The 15,173-nt window shown below is 31.8% G+C and overlaps 2 protein-coding genes across 2 annotated transcripts; both read right to left on the bottom strand.

Annotated features, from left to right (window-relative positions):
- Positions 1 to 3,982, bottom strand: LOC118053589 (protein RBL). The gene is made up of 5 exons (XM_035064906.2): positions 3,712 to 3,982; positions 3,482 to 3,580; positions 1,267 to 2,351; positions 934 to 1,192; positions 1 to 549 (listed from the first exon to the last, which is right to left on the bottom strand). The coding sequence occupies exons 1-5, from the start codon at positions 3,728 to 3,730 to the stop codon at positions 368 to 370; spliced, it is 1,644 nt and encodes a 547-aa protein (XP_034920797.1). The 5' UTR covers positions 3,731 to 3,982; the 3' UTR covers positions 1 to 367.
- Positions 3,983 to 8,383: 4,401 nt separating this feature from the next.
- LOC118053591 (ammonium transporter 3 member 1) lies at positions 8,384 to 13,940 on the bottom strand. Its single transcript, XM_035064908.2, has 3 exons — positions 13,153 to 13,940; positions 11,934 to 12,219; positions 8,384 to 9,039 (listed from the first exon to the last, which is right to left on the bottom strand). Exons 1-3 carry the CDS (start codon positions 13,810 to 13,812, stop codon positions 8,519 to 8,521), a joined length of 1,467 nt encoding a protein of 488 aa, XP_034920799.1. The 5' UTR covers positions 13,813 to 13,940; the 3' UTR covers positions 8,384 to 8,518.
- Positions 13,941 to 15,173: the final 1,233 nt, after the last annotated feature.

Below are 15,173 nucleotides of genomic sequence, written 5' to 3'. Positions count from 1 at the left end.
TTTCCCTTTCCCAAATGACATGTTTCATAATTGGCAGCGGCAGAGTTGTTTAGCTCTTACAGGAACATTGCATGAAAACTACCAATCGATGATGCTGCAAAAGACTGTACATTGGCAATAAAATAATCCTGTTGTACATGGGTTCTCAGTTCTAAGCTTTTAATGTCAAAGAATGTCAAGACCGTTGTTGCGCTTCTAGTGAACTTGGTGGGGACTGGGGATACAATTCGAGCACCACTACAAATACTGTATTTGATTTTGCAAAACTTGTTTAACTAATAAATGATGCCGTCGAAGTTTTCCTGCTGAATAAGGAAGCTTTGCAGGTACAAATACTAAATGTATGTCAACTATAACCTAGTTATACTCAGTCAGAAATATCATCCCCAAATATTCCATTACTGATATCCGGATCAGCAACAGGTTTACTTCTTATTTTTGACAATCTACCATAAGATTTCAAGGGTTTCCTGCCCTTCTCTGCCTGCAATTCCAACCCCTTTTCTGAAGGTTTTCGTTTTCTCTTCATGCGTGTCCCTCCTGTGTCCTCTGTAAGAGAATCCATTGCAGCATACGAGTTAGACACCACTTTACAAAGAAATTAACACAGAACACTTTAGAGTCAGGTTGCTTAAAAGACTCGAATACCAAAAGCCTAGGAATTTAGGCATGATATCATCAGAATTCCATCTGCTAAAACTATACAATTTCATTTTTCACATTGGAGATCAGCTATCATACACAAACAGCATTTTCCTAGAAGGTGGTCTACAATTATTGACAAATCAGGCATGTGGAAAATGTTAATGTTTTTAAGATAAATCTTGAATCCCAGTTCATGGTATGAAGTGAGAAAATTAACAAACCTCACAGCATGATCATTAGTTATAAGAAAATCACCACTTAGATTCTTTAAAATACATATGGTGTTACCTTCAAGAGGACTTGATGCATGATTCATTGCTTGTCCATTCTGTCCAGCTTCTTCAGAAAGCGGGGATCCAGAGTTATTAGAATCCATCAACTTTGAAGAACTTCCCACACACTTGTCTTGTTGCTCAGGAATGTCAGGACATGGGGTAGCTGGCAAGAAACATATTTCTTCTTGAGACATATCTGAATCACTGAAAGCATCTTTCTCCACTGTTACAATATCAACTTCATCATCTTCATTAATATCTGATTCTTTTACCTGCAAGCATACATATACTTTGAGAAACATAGAAACGGACAAAAGACTAGCTCAACCAGCCTTTTTGTGTTTACCTTTTCAGTTTCAGGTATCAAATCAAATTCATCTTCGCGTTCCACATACTCCTCATTCTCCTCTAGCTCTTTAAAGTCCGGGGCAAATGCACTCCAGTTTTCAGTATGGTCCTTAGCCCAAACATAAACCATGCCAGTCAAGGAAACAGAGATGATAATGGGGTGAACAGGATGCCATGCTAAATCAATCAATGCCTCTTTTGGACCTTCAAGGATTTTTACAAGATGTCCAACCCTATCCCATATGTAGATCTTGTGCTCTCCCTTGCTCGCAGAACCACCAATCACCCATTCCCCATCACCACTGAAACAAGGTGCTTTCCAGTGCACTTTGGTGATAGTATCCTGGAACTCCCGGAAAAGTGCTAAGCACTTTGATCCAACAGCCTTCATTTTCTCAACACCAGCTACCTCATCAACAGTCTTGTTCAGGTGCCCCAGCGCAATGAGACCATCTTTCAGGGGAAGAAGATTTTCATATATCCTGATTGTCCGGTCATTTGAATTTGTGAGAAGATACTGACCATCTCTGCTGAACACTATGTTCTTGATAACAGCACCACCAGGAGTGGGAACCATGGCATGCACTTGAATGCTTTTGTGATCTATTATAAGTATTTCTCCTTTAGAGTTTCCCACATAAACCAGATCCCCAAACTTGTTAAAGCATGCAGCAGTTGGGGTGTAAGGGGGACCATCAGAGGGTTTATTACGTGATGGAGGGGCAGGTCCACTGTCCGCTTCAGGTACTGTAACTGGTAGCACAGTGGTGTTTCCTGTGTTAAAATCTACAATCATGGGAGCAGATGAAAGTGGGCATGTCAGGCAGAGAGATGGAGTAGAGGAACCAGGATGTAGCCGGGCTAGTAGCGGGGTGTGATGAAGAGTAATATGTGTAATCTTCTCTCCACTGACAACATCCCAAAGTATTAGTGATTTGTCAGCAGATGACACAAGAATACGATGACCATACTTCGACCAGCAGATACTTGTTATGGCAGCAATACAATCTTTATCCCGGAGCTCTTTTGCAACTCCCCTGGTCTCAAAGTCCCAAATAATACAACTTCCATCAGCACATCCAGCTGGCAAAGGAAACAAAAGCAATTAGGAAATCAGAATATCTTCAAACAATACTGACATATTTCTTTAAGTGGTGAAAAATGAAGAGCGATAAAAATAACCAAGGCCTTAAAGGACGGGCAGAAAGGAATGGTTTCCTTATCAAAGCATAAATCCAGGCTTGAATAAAATCAAGATGAAACACATGTTTCAAGGATTGCATAATGCATCTCAAAGAACTCCTTTATTGACATTCTACAAGAATTCCACATGGAAGGCTTTATCTATTGCAGGAATTCACCTTCTTCTTATGCTCAGCACCATTGACACGCACAACTACAACTAACATAAAATCCGTGTGTACTACAGAACTTTATAGGCCATTACTGATAAATCCATGCTCACAACACCTCTTGGTGGAGGCCATTACTGATAAAGCCATGCTCACTACACCTCTTGGTGGCTCCTAGTACCACGGCACATATAACATCCATAGGACATAGCTGAAAAATTGCTCATTTGAATGGTTTTTTCAAGGCTTTCAGGAAACCATTTGCAATAGGCTAGACACAAGTGAAGAGCCTAAAAGATTGAACTAATCCTAAGTGATTAACAGGGAGAGGCTTCACAGATAAAGACAATAGAGGTTCGCTCCAAATTATTAGACAATAATTCTTTCTAGTTTCTCCAATCCATGTATGGTATCCTAACTACAAATCACTAATAATAACAATCAATTAACTACAAATCATATCACCTCTATTGCCATTCAAACCACTAAAACCATGCTCATCTAAGCCCACACAAAGAAGATTAATAAAAACAAGACATCACCAACCATCTACCCTTGACAAAATCAAATAGTTCATTAAAAATACCATTAACATCAACAACAAAACTCATAAAACCCCAACATTAACACCTTGCGGCATTCTTCCCTGGAAATTTAATTCCTCTTATACACAAAACTCTACATTATCTCCAAAAACGAAATAAAACAAAAAATTTACAGAGGCACAGTAGCAAAAACCCATCACGAAAACACCAAGAACAATCAAACTAATAAAAAACAATCAAGACCCACAATAGCTTAGCAGTCTAGCTAACCACTACTACCTGCATTACTCAAGAACATAAAGCTCTAATCACATACCAGCAAGAAGCGTGCCGCGGCGATTGAAAGCAATGCACTTCGTAACCCCATGATGCAAATACTCCTCTATTACCTCTGGAAAATCCCCTTGCAGTGGATCTTTTCGAGAAGAGAAAAAAAAACCCAGAACATTAGCCAAAATTAGTACAGTAAAATACAATATTTCAGCACATAAACGAAAACCCAGAAATAAAATAAGCTAAAGAAAAGCAAAGAGAGAGAGAGCTGACCAATAATCGGTGCATTCATGGGTCTGTTGCTGAATTTTCCCTAATTCTTATGTTGCTGACAATAAGCTTAAAAAGAAAGAAACTTTGGTTTATGTTTTTTAATCTTTCTAGTGTAGTGAGTAAGGATGAAAGTAGAGTCGGAGGAGGAGAATTGTGGCGTCGTGGCGGCGCGGCGGAGGAGGAGTTTTGTCTTGGGGAAGACAGGAAAGGGAAGTCGAGTTCTGTTACAATTCCGAGAGTGAGGGAAGTTAAATTATTTTCGGATATTGTATGTTCATCTAACAAAACGCTACAACTTTTTTTATAGTTTTTTTAATTTTTTAATCTAAAGTAAATGGTAAAATATATTTTAGCCCCTGCGGTTTTCACAATATTTCACTTCAGTCCCTATGATATTTCTTAATGTTAGCTCCATAGTTTCCAAAAGTATCAACTCAGTCCTTTTCTTATGTAGCTATAGGCAATGTATCTTGTCTTGATGTATTTATATATTGAAGGATTAAAAGTTCGTGGAAATATAAAACATTAATAATAATAACAATAATACTAGTAATAATTTGTGAGAGAAAATTAAAAATTAATTGGTGTGTATTTTGAGATTTAAAAAAGAAGAAGAAGAAGTAACATTTCTTGGAGGGTCACGATTATCTTATAAAAAAAACCAATTTATAGGGTAATGATTACCCCTTTTAATAATTCATCTGCTAGAAAATAAATAAATAAATAAAAGTTTACTCTTATGGAAATTTAACACCCTCTTAACCTCTACCAAGCATAATGTGTCTTCTACGTAGAATATTAACTTTATCGCATATTAAAAAATATATATTAAAAGAGATAGTGATTTTATTGTATATTTATTTACTGTTTATTTTTTGATAAATCACTATAAATTAAAATAATATTTTTTAAAAAATTATTTTTATCCTCAATTTTTTATTTTGCACAATTGAATCTTTTTGGGTCCAAATTAACAGCCAATCAGTTTTTTTTTTCTTCAAAGATGGTGAAATTGATAAATAGAGAATGAATATGAAAAACACAAGCAAAATATGTGACATATTCTAATTTCATCCAAAAAAATTAGTTTAATCCCCTATATTTTTAACTTAATAGCTGATAAGTCCCTTGGGTTTTTTAAAATTCAAATTTTATTTTCATCATTCTCATTCCTTTTAACGTAATAGGTGATCTTTTTAACATTATTTTCCCTATCTTTTTTTTTTTGTTAAATAAGAGAGCTAGGTTTCTAGATTTCAATATAGAGAGAGTTTATTGTTAGCACATTTTTTAGACCATCAAAATTGTTAAAATTGGTCTCAGCGAGTTTTCTTAGGTGATAAAAGTATTATGGTGATTGTTTTAAGCCTCTATATAGCTTTAAAATCATATCTAAATCGAGGATGTGATATTTTTTTCAGTTTGATTTTGTAGCTTAGGCTATTTTTGGGGTTTATTAGATTGATAAATTGGTTTTTTGGTATTCTAAGTGTGTTTGTAAGATTGTTTTTTTTTTTTTTGGTGAAATGGGTTGAAAAATAAGTTTTTCAAATCTTATATCTATGTTATTTTATATTGTAGTAATTATATATGATTTAATAGTTATTTCCTTGACATATTGCTTCATTAATATTAGCTCTGATGCTTTATGTTATTGTCACATGTTCTCTTTCTCTTTCTCTTAAAAAAAAAACATTTATCAAAACATGGATTAAAAATGAATATCAACAATAGTAATGATTTTCCAGCCACTATAGTAGTGGGTGAAATCTAGGTTGGCAGGTGACAGGTCACGTGCCATAGAGAGCGATGTGTAATTTTCCTTTTTTTAAAAAATAAAAATAAAATAAAAGTACATAACAAGTCATTTATTTTTTTAAATAATAATAAAAAAAATAAGTCTAGGCTTGAATGTCCACATGCCTAGGCTTTTCTTTTTAAAGGCTCAAGATGTTATGCCATTAGGTCACACTACTAGGGTTCTCCTTTTCAACTTTTTTTTTTTTTTATTAAATAAATTTAGGTTATATATATATATATATATATATATATATATATATATATATATTATTGAACTCAATTGAAGTCTATGACCCGAATCATAACTTTGATGGGTTAAACCACATCATTTGGGCTATTATTATTTTTTTTAATGCATTTTTTGTCCCTAATTTTTTTTTTTTTAAAATAGAGCTCCTCCGTTTCTTATCAATAAAGTATTTTTTTTATTTAAATTAAAAATTTTAAAAATAAAATTTTATCTTTTGTTGTCAATGATTTCTCTTTGCTTTTTCAGTCCCACATGCTCTTCATGATTTTTTTTCCTTTTAAAAAAAATATTTCATGAAAAAAGGTAGACAAACACTTTATTGTCATATAAATCTATTAAATGAAAAATAATTTTTAGGATAAAAAATTATTGAATCCGAATGTGTGGTTGACTTGCGTCGCAAGTCTGATTGGTTCACTTGAATTCGCATAGTGTTTTTTGAATTGAACGTTGTTTTTTACTAGTTTTGTCTTTGAACATTTAGTTAATTGAAGATTTAGCATTTTAATTTATTTTTTACAAAATTACCCTTATAAAGTTTTGCAAATCAATCTGAGTAGATGTAATGTGTTTCCGTCTTAATATTATATAAAAATATTTTCACTATACAATTGATTTAAATTCATCTTTACATTTTTTTTTTTTTTTTTAAGAAGCGCATTAACAATACCTAGACTTTTTGTTTTTTGCATTTCAAAAAATAAAATATTTACCCTACCTTGTGACATATCGCGAGCCAATGGGCTAGACTTTAAGGTTTCTTTTTATAATAGATTTTGGATGGTAATATCTTCTATATGGTTATTTCAATCTTTATGTTTTAGGTTGCGATTTTTATGTGTTAGCTTAGCTTTACCTAAGACAATATATTTTTTTAATTTATTTCTTATTGATGTATCATTTTTTTATTATATTATTAAATTAATCAAGATTTAATTTTTAGTTATTGAGTTTCTTTTATTTCTTTAAAAATATAATTGTTCTTTAAATTTTGTTTTGGGTTAAATTTTTTTTGATCCAGTGTGCCAGTAATCTAGTATATGCTAAGATTGTCAGGAAAACATGGATTTGAAGGGGAAAAAAAATAAAATTTGCTAGTTGTACAACTAGTAAATACAAAACACTTCGCATATATTACTGCATGAATTAATTACTATGCTGATTTGAGATTTTTTTTCCACTGTGTTAGTTTGGGAAAAAACTCCATTTAAATTACCACTCAACCTACATTCTTAAGCATTATTGATAAGTGATAGTATAATATAATAATTCTAAAATATTCAACAAAAGTTTCATAATTTTTGTTTTTATTAATATGGTGTTCGGGTCAGCTTTTATATATATATTGATTAATTTCACAAACTCTAAAACTAACGATAATATAAGCCTTCAATAATTACCATATTAGAAAAAGTTTGCAATCAATATTTTTAAGGCTAAGAGATTAGTGTCAGACTTTGGAAAATTTACCTCGTATTCCTCTTGGCCTTTCCCTCTTTTTGTATATTTTTTCTTTAGCTCTGTCGAGATTCTTTATCAAATTTAAATTGAAAAATGTAAAGTTAAAACACTTAGTTAAGTTTTTTCATAATCACCATGAAACGCATTGTACAATGTTTAACTATGCTTTTATAATGTTTATGTTGAAATCATAGTTAGATTTTAATTAACTTGATGCTTAAATAGTAAGTACTATTATTATTAAAATTGGACTATTCAGCGAGTCAACTTGCTGACCAACCTATAAAATCTCTGGATTGAACACAATTTTAAATTAAAATATATGGAAGTTAACATGTGTGATCTAATTTTCAATAAAGTTTTTTAATCATTATGAATAGCATTGTATAAATATCAAACCATACTTTTAAAATGTTCATGTTTGAAACCATAGTTTGATTTCAATTAATTTAGTGCTTAGTAAATATCTTTGTTATTAAATCTAGTTTAATTGATGAATTAACTTATTGACCCGCTAATCAGATCCCAAGTTTAAGCTAAGTTTTGGTCCTGTTAAGTTGATCTATGTAATCTAGTCCACTCGTGACTTGAGATTTGAACATCGTGAAGTTTTTTTCATAATAACAATGAAACACATTATATGAATATTTAATTGTATTTTTAAATTTTTTATGTTGAAACCACAATTTGATTTCAATTAATTTAGTGCTTAAATAAAAAATATTATTATTATTATTAAACTTTATCAAACCAACAAGTCAACTCATTTACTTGTTTATCAAATCCTTAGTGTGAACCGAGTTTTAAAATTATAATACGTGAAAGTTAACCCATGTGATTTGATCATCATTTAGTTTTTTTCATCACAATAAAACGTATTGTAGGAATGTTGAATTATACTTTTAAAATGTTTATGTTGAAATCTTAATTTAATTTAATTTTGATTTGTGTAATCTAGTTTACTTGTAACTTGATTGACCTAGTTAAAACTTGTTCGACTTTTAAAAAGTTAAAAACTATGTTTTTTTAAATTAGGTTAACCCTCTTAACCCATAACTTAAACCTTAGACCAGGTTATAAGCCGAACCGAGTTTAATAATTTTGTTAAAAACATATTTTTGTGATAAAAAAAAATGAATGAACACAAATTTAATGTCAGTATGTCTCAATATAAATTCTTTATACAAGTCTAAAGAATAGAAATACATCAAGTACTTAGTCTTAATTTACCTCAAACATCTTTGAAGCAAATTAATCATCAAACAACAGTTAATTTAATTTTGTGGATCCCCTTCTCTACATCACTTGAGTAGCACCAGTTGATGTCCTCGTTTCCATGTTATGTTCTGTGATATCCCCATGCCTGGTTACATCATATGTTTCTCCATCACCCCACAATGCATAAGCCTCCTCACCATGCACAGCATCATCCCCAATAAGCAATTGTTCCTCAGACATTCTCAATGGTATCACAAGGTTTATCACTACACAAATAATTGATGTAGCGACAACGTTCCATCCAATAATGAAAGCACCGCCAGCTAGTTGTTTGAGTATTTGGATTCCACCGGAACCACCATAGACACCGCCCCTTGAGTTTGTCACCGGCAAAAATAGTGCACAGAGCTCAGGTTCTGCAAAGAGGCCTGTTAGAACACCCCCTAGAAGGCCAGCAACAGCATGAGTGTGAAACACGCCTAGTGTGTCATCAATTTTTTGCAGTAGTGTCCATCTTTTGTGAACAATCATCATGGTAAACCATGGAATACTACCAGATAAAATTCCCATGATTATGGCGGCCCATCCTTGAACAAGACCTGAAAAATATACAATTATAAAAACATGTAAACAATGTTATAAAATCAATGATTTTAAAAAATTTATAAAACCCAACATTAAGCAAAACAATATTAAAGATCAACCCAAGTTAACGTATTTTTTTTAAAAACAAATAGGTTAAAATAAAGTTGTTTTGTAATTTTTTTTTTTAAAAAGAGTTAATGGATTGATTAATCGGATAAACTAAGTCACGAGTCAATTTTAATTTTTAACAGGATCACCAATAATTTTTTCCCTACTCTATTTTTTTTTAGTTCAAATCAATTAAGACTCCAAACCTAACAGGCAGGCGGATTGTAGTTTTACAACATAGGATTTTAGTGCTACAAAAATCCGTAGCGAAACCCATCATTGTCTAAGAAAAGAATACCATTTCTAATTTGAACTTCAGTATCAAGCCCCTATGATGTAGGCCTCAGTTTTGACCGATAGATTTCAGATCAAGACATTGAAAATTTTGCCTAACTTGCCCAGCTTATAAACTTTTCATCCATCTTAAATTTGATGGGTTTTAAATTAAACTATTCAAAATTTTACCAAATAGCATTTAGTCCCTGTTTGCAAACAATCCCTATGTTTTAAGAGGGAGCTGCATATATTTTGACTAAAAGAAGAACTATGCACTGAATGTTACCTAACTTGTATAAAAGAAATGGGCAAAAACGTGGCAACAATTATGGCCACTAAAAGTTGAAGAGCGAGTTGGAGCTCACTACGAATTCGGTGCATTAATGAAGAAATAATGCAGCCTACCTTCGTTGAATTCTAGCTGCCATTTGAAAAGCCTATAAAAGGTTGTGTTGAGAGCAGAAGCATACGTATCAACGAGAGCCAAACAAAGAGAGAGAGGGAGAGAGAGAGGGAGAGAGAGAGGAGCTGTCATGAGCAGCAGCTTGTGTAGGTGGTAAAATGTGAGTGATAGAGAAAGACAAGACTAGGAGTGAGAAAAAAAATTAAAAAATTAATTAAATTAAAAAAAATAATTAAAAAAATCAAACAGTTTAAAAATCTAATTAAAATTTTTAAAAAATTAACTGATTTGGTTTAGTTTCGATTTTATAAATCTAAAACTGAAAAAACCAAACTGAACCCAAATAAAAAAAACCAAGGAAAAAAACTGAACAAAAACATAACCAAATCAAACTAAACCGGTCGATCTAAAACAATTTCAGTTTTTTTTATAAAGATTTAGTTTAGTTATTATTTTTTATAAAAATTTAAATCCAACTGAAAATAATTATTTATAGACAAGACACTTACAAGCGGGTGTGGGTATGAGGTTTGGTCTTTGTCCTCCATTATTATTGTAAATTGTGGTGTTTCTCCTGTTCAGTAATGCCGTCTATTTCATGGATATAAGCAAATTACTGAACATATTAAATTTGTTGTGCTTAGTTTCTGGGCAAAAATCAATTGTCTATGGTGTTGGAACTTTGAAGTTACTAATTAATAATGGTATCGAAGCTTCGGTATTCCCAACACCACGGAGATGTTTATTATATGGATTCAAAGGAAAATATTTAGAAAGTTTACAAGCTTCAAGCACCATAATTTCATTTAAAAAACATCTTTTTTGAAAAAAATATACTGGAGAATCAAGAGTTTTAAGGTGAAACAATACTTTGAAATGGTTAATCAGGTGCAAGTTTATAGCAACATCATCAATAATCATATGAACTAAAATCATCAAATTACCTCCTTTGTGCAACATATGAGTCATGTGATCTCTGATATCCTAAACCTCTTAACTAGGCTACATCGTACTTAATATATCTTTCACTTTCCTCTACGGTAGTTTTTACTTTTTTAAATAATTTTTAAATATTTTTCATTTAAAATAATATTAAATTGATTTTTTTAATATTTTTTTGACTATTTTTGATATATCATTATAAACAATATTTAAGAAACTTTTAAACTTCAAATATCATCTATCTCCAAAAAACTATTTTCATCTTCAAATTTGATACACAAGAACCCGTTTGTTTTTGTATTTTAAAAATATTTTTTTAAAAATATTTTTTTTTTATTTTAAAATTAATATTTTTTAATGTTTTTGGATCATTTGTTTATATTTATATCAACAATCAAAATAAATTTAAAAAAATAAAAAATTTATTTTAATATATTTTAATATATTTTAAAAATAGTCACTATCACAATAACAAATTAGCTTTAAAGAAATGCAATTTTAGGAGCTTTGTCTTCAACTTTTGATAAGTTGGATTATCCTATGTTGGACCTTATCAAATTTATATTGAAATCTAAGCTTTAGGAAAATGATTTTTTCTTCTACTTTCTTTACCAAAATATCGTTCTTCAAATTAGACTAAATTTATATTGATAAGTTGGACTATCCAATGATTTTTTTCTTTAGGTTGGATCCTCCGTGAACAGTATTTCCTTCCTAATCTTTTATTTTAAAGTCTATTAAACTAAATTAATCCTTGAGCTAGCTCTTCCTTTTTCATGTTTCCTTCCAATGCCAATGAATGAAAGTTATGAACGAACAAATTAGAACTTATGAAATAATTCTATAAGTTAAATAATTTATGAACAAGTTTGCCATGGTAAGGAACAAAGATGGAGAAGTCAACTAATACTAGGTAGTGATAACTACTCATATTTTTATTGTTAAGAAGCTTATGCTAAATTAAAAAACCCTTAGTAAATAGTTTTATATTTTGTTGACTTAATTTGGAAGCCAAATAATATTTTTAATGTGCAAAAAAAAATAAAAAAGAGTATCATCACCCCACCTAAGAAGCTTAATTTGTTTTTGACCAGGATAATTTTATTGCAGGCGAAGATATATTTTATTGTATATTTAACTACAGCAAAACACCCACACGGCAAGGGAAGTCGAAATTACCTGCGCCTGGAGTAATGCAAACAAGGCCAGTTATCATGCCCTGAACAGCACCGATGACAGAAGGTTTCTTGAAGAAAATGACATCTAGCCAGGTCCATACAAGAAGACTAGTAGCTGCGCAAATGTTAGTGTTAAGAACGGCCATGGAGGAGTCAATATTGGCAGTGTATGGATCGCCGCCGTTGAAGCCGGCCCATCCCATCCACAGCAACCCTGCTCCTGCTAACATTAGCAGTACATTGTTTGGTGGAAATCTCTCTCTATCGTTTGATGATCTTGGACCTACCTGCATCAGTTTGATAATTTCTCACCACCTACCTTTTGAAAGATTCTCTCCTCACATCATGGAAGGAATATTAAGAACAAAACAAAAACACTACATTCTTGTTCTTAGTCGGCTCCGATAATCTGACAAAACTATCAATTCTAAAATTGTTTGTTATACTATTAACGAATTCATTTCTTCTAACCGGCTAAAATGTTTGTTTTTGTATTTAAAATTTTTTTTTTTGGTGTTCACACAACTCATTTTAATGTATTATATTAAAAATAAATTTTAAAAAAATAAAACAATCACTATCTTAATACCAAATTACTGTAAATAATTTATGAAAGAGTTTACCTAGCTCCTGAGCTATATGAATTAGCTAAATAAAAATTAATTTGTTATTTATATTTTTTTAGCTATATTTTTTTTAGCAAGGTTGAAAATTCCACTAAAATCTAGTTTTTTCCTTAATTATATGCAATATGATTTAAGAAAAAAAGAAAAGAAAAGAAAATCATGGAAGGCAGTACTATACTACTATTAGAGATACTTTCTCACGTTTCAACACTGAAAATGAAGAGAAAAGGCTTTTTTTTATATTCAAGGGAAAAACCAGCATCTATATATGGTCTCAAAATTTTGAAAATGTAACCCCTTAATAAACATTAAGAATTAAAACAGGTTAGTAAGTAAAATTTGCTTAAATTAAACACTAAAACAATTAATTAATTCAAAGGACTGAAGATCCATAGAAATATTCACTACAAATTATAATGTTTCTGTACCAAGACAAGGTCTCTGCAATATCTTCCTGGGTAGCAGAAATTAATTTCATGATGATTAGCAGTCAAAGTTATGCAGCAAGTTGCATTTCAAAGCGTCAAGCTCACAAAGACTTGCTCGGAGGCAAAGAAGAAGAAGAAGAGGAGGAGGAGGAGGAGGAGGACTGACCCAAAAGGCAGCAGTCAAGCCGGCGATCCCTGAAGAAAGATGAATAACATAACCACCGGAATAGTCCATGACACCCCAGTGAAACAAGAATCCACCACCCCACAAACTGAAGGCACCCACAGTGTAAGAGAAAGTGAGCCAAAGTGGCACAAAAGCCATCCAAGCCTTAAAATTCATTCTTCCAAGCACTGATCCAGCCAAAAGAATAAGAGCGATTGCAGCAAACACGCACTGAAACCAAACCATGGAAGCCATGGGATATAACGGTGTAGCCATTGCAGTCTCCACATCACCGTTATCGTAGAACTGTGTCGTTGCAGGGAGTGCAGCTTGCTTGATTAGAAACTTCTGGCCTAAGGCAGGTCCTGCTTTGCCCCAAAAGGGCAAGAGCTTATCGCCAAAAGACATTTTGTAGGCCCAAACCACCCAGCAGATTACAACAGCTGCAAAAGCGTAGAAGGCCATGAAAGCTGAATTGACTGCCCATTTTTTCTTGACAATGCTTCCATAGAGAATTACTAGTCCTGGAACACTCTGGAGTCCAACAAGGGTGGCTGAGATCATTTGCCATGCGTTATCGCCCTTGTTTAACCAGTCAGGAACTGAAGGTAAGACTCCTCGGTATGCCACTGGGACTGGATTAGGTGGAGGAGCAGCCATGGTATTTTAGAGGATTGTGACTAGCTACTGCTCCTTCTATTGGCCTAGCTCTGTTTTTTTTCTACAATATGCAAGACCTTCCTGTAGAAGGAAATGGACGCAAGGGCTCTATAAATTTATAATGGAAAGTCTTATGGGAAAAATATTGCATCGAATATTGTTATTAATAATTTTTTTTAGTTTGTTTTGGACTTTTAAGACTTTATATTTTCAGGTTTTTTTTTACTTGCTTTAGGTTGATTTTTTAGTATAAATCTCTTTGAGAGACATATATTACGTCAGAGTTATTTATTTAATAAAAAAAATACAAATTAAAATTTAGTACGAGAATCTTATTTGATTTCAAACTAATCTTTCTAATTTATTGTCTTCATTATGTTATTCTCATCCACGGTGGGAAGAAAATAGTCTTTCAGTTATAAATTTTATTTCATTTATCAAAGGATGAGAATGATAAATTTTATTATTAGATTACATTCATGCAAGTTTATAATCGTAAATCTTGGGCCAAAGTTTTTTAATTATTGTATTCTTCTTCGTTAATTTATCGGAGTAAGGCTCGAAACATGATTTTATTTTTAATTATTTATAATATATTTTTATATATTTTTATACATTTTAATTAGAAAAAACAAGGAGAGTGAAGCCTAAAGAAATCCCCCCTCTTCCCATTAAAAGGTTTTTCCAAAAGAATTAACTAATTAATCATCTTCCATTCTTCCCAAATGCACTATAAGAGAGATTCTAGTCTCCTTGATTTTTTTATTGTCTTCTAGAAATGTGGTATAAATACTTTTAATTAAAAAGTATCCTATGCATTGACTATAATGCGGGCATAGTGGGCTAAGGTTTCTATGAAGTATGAACACATGTGATTTAAATAATAAAAAAAAAGAATTTCTATAGTGATGATGGTGATTACACGGGATAAAAACAACACTCAATTAATAATAAAATAATAAAACAAATCCCTATAAACCCAAATCTGTCAATCTCAATGTGTGACAGAGAGAAAAAATACTACCACCTTAATTTTGGAATTTCCGCAGCTTACATGAAGAGTGCTATCATTGATGCATTTCTTGCCCTCTCCTGACAAAACACTAGGAACAAATGTAGAAGCAGCCACTACTATCAATTTTGCTGCAACCCACTCATAAATAAGCAACATTACCTGTATATAAAGAGTTGCGTGAGACTGCTTGTTTGTTTTTTAAAATATTTTTGGTTTGAAATAAATTAAAATAATAATTTTTTAAAAATACTACCACCTTAATTTTGGAATTTCCGCAGCTTACATGAAGAGTGCTATCATTGATGCATTTCTTGCCCCTCTCCTGACAAAACACTAGGAACAAATG

Source organism: Populus alba, chromosome 4 (genome assembly GCF_005239225.2).
Source record: "Populus alba chromosome 4, ASM523922v2, whole genome shotgun sequence".
Lineage (NCBI taxonomy): Eukaryota > Viridiplantae > Streptophyta > Magnoliopsida > Malpighiales > Salicaceae > Populus > Populus alba.
The sequence above is the reverse complement of the archived record's forward strand: the minus strand, read 5'-3'. Positions and strand labels throughout refer to the sequence as shown.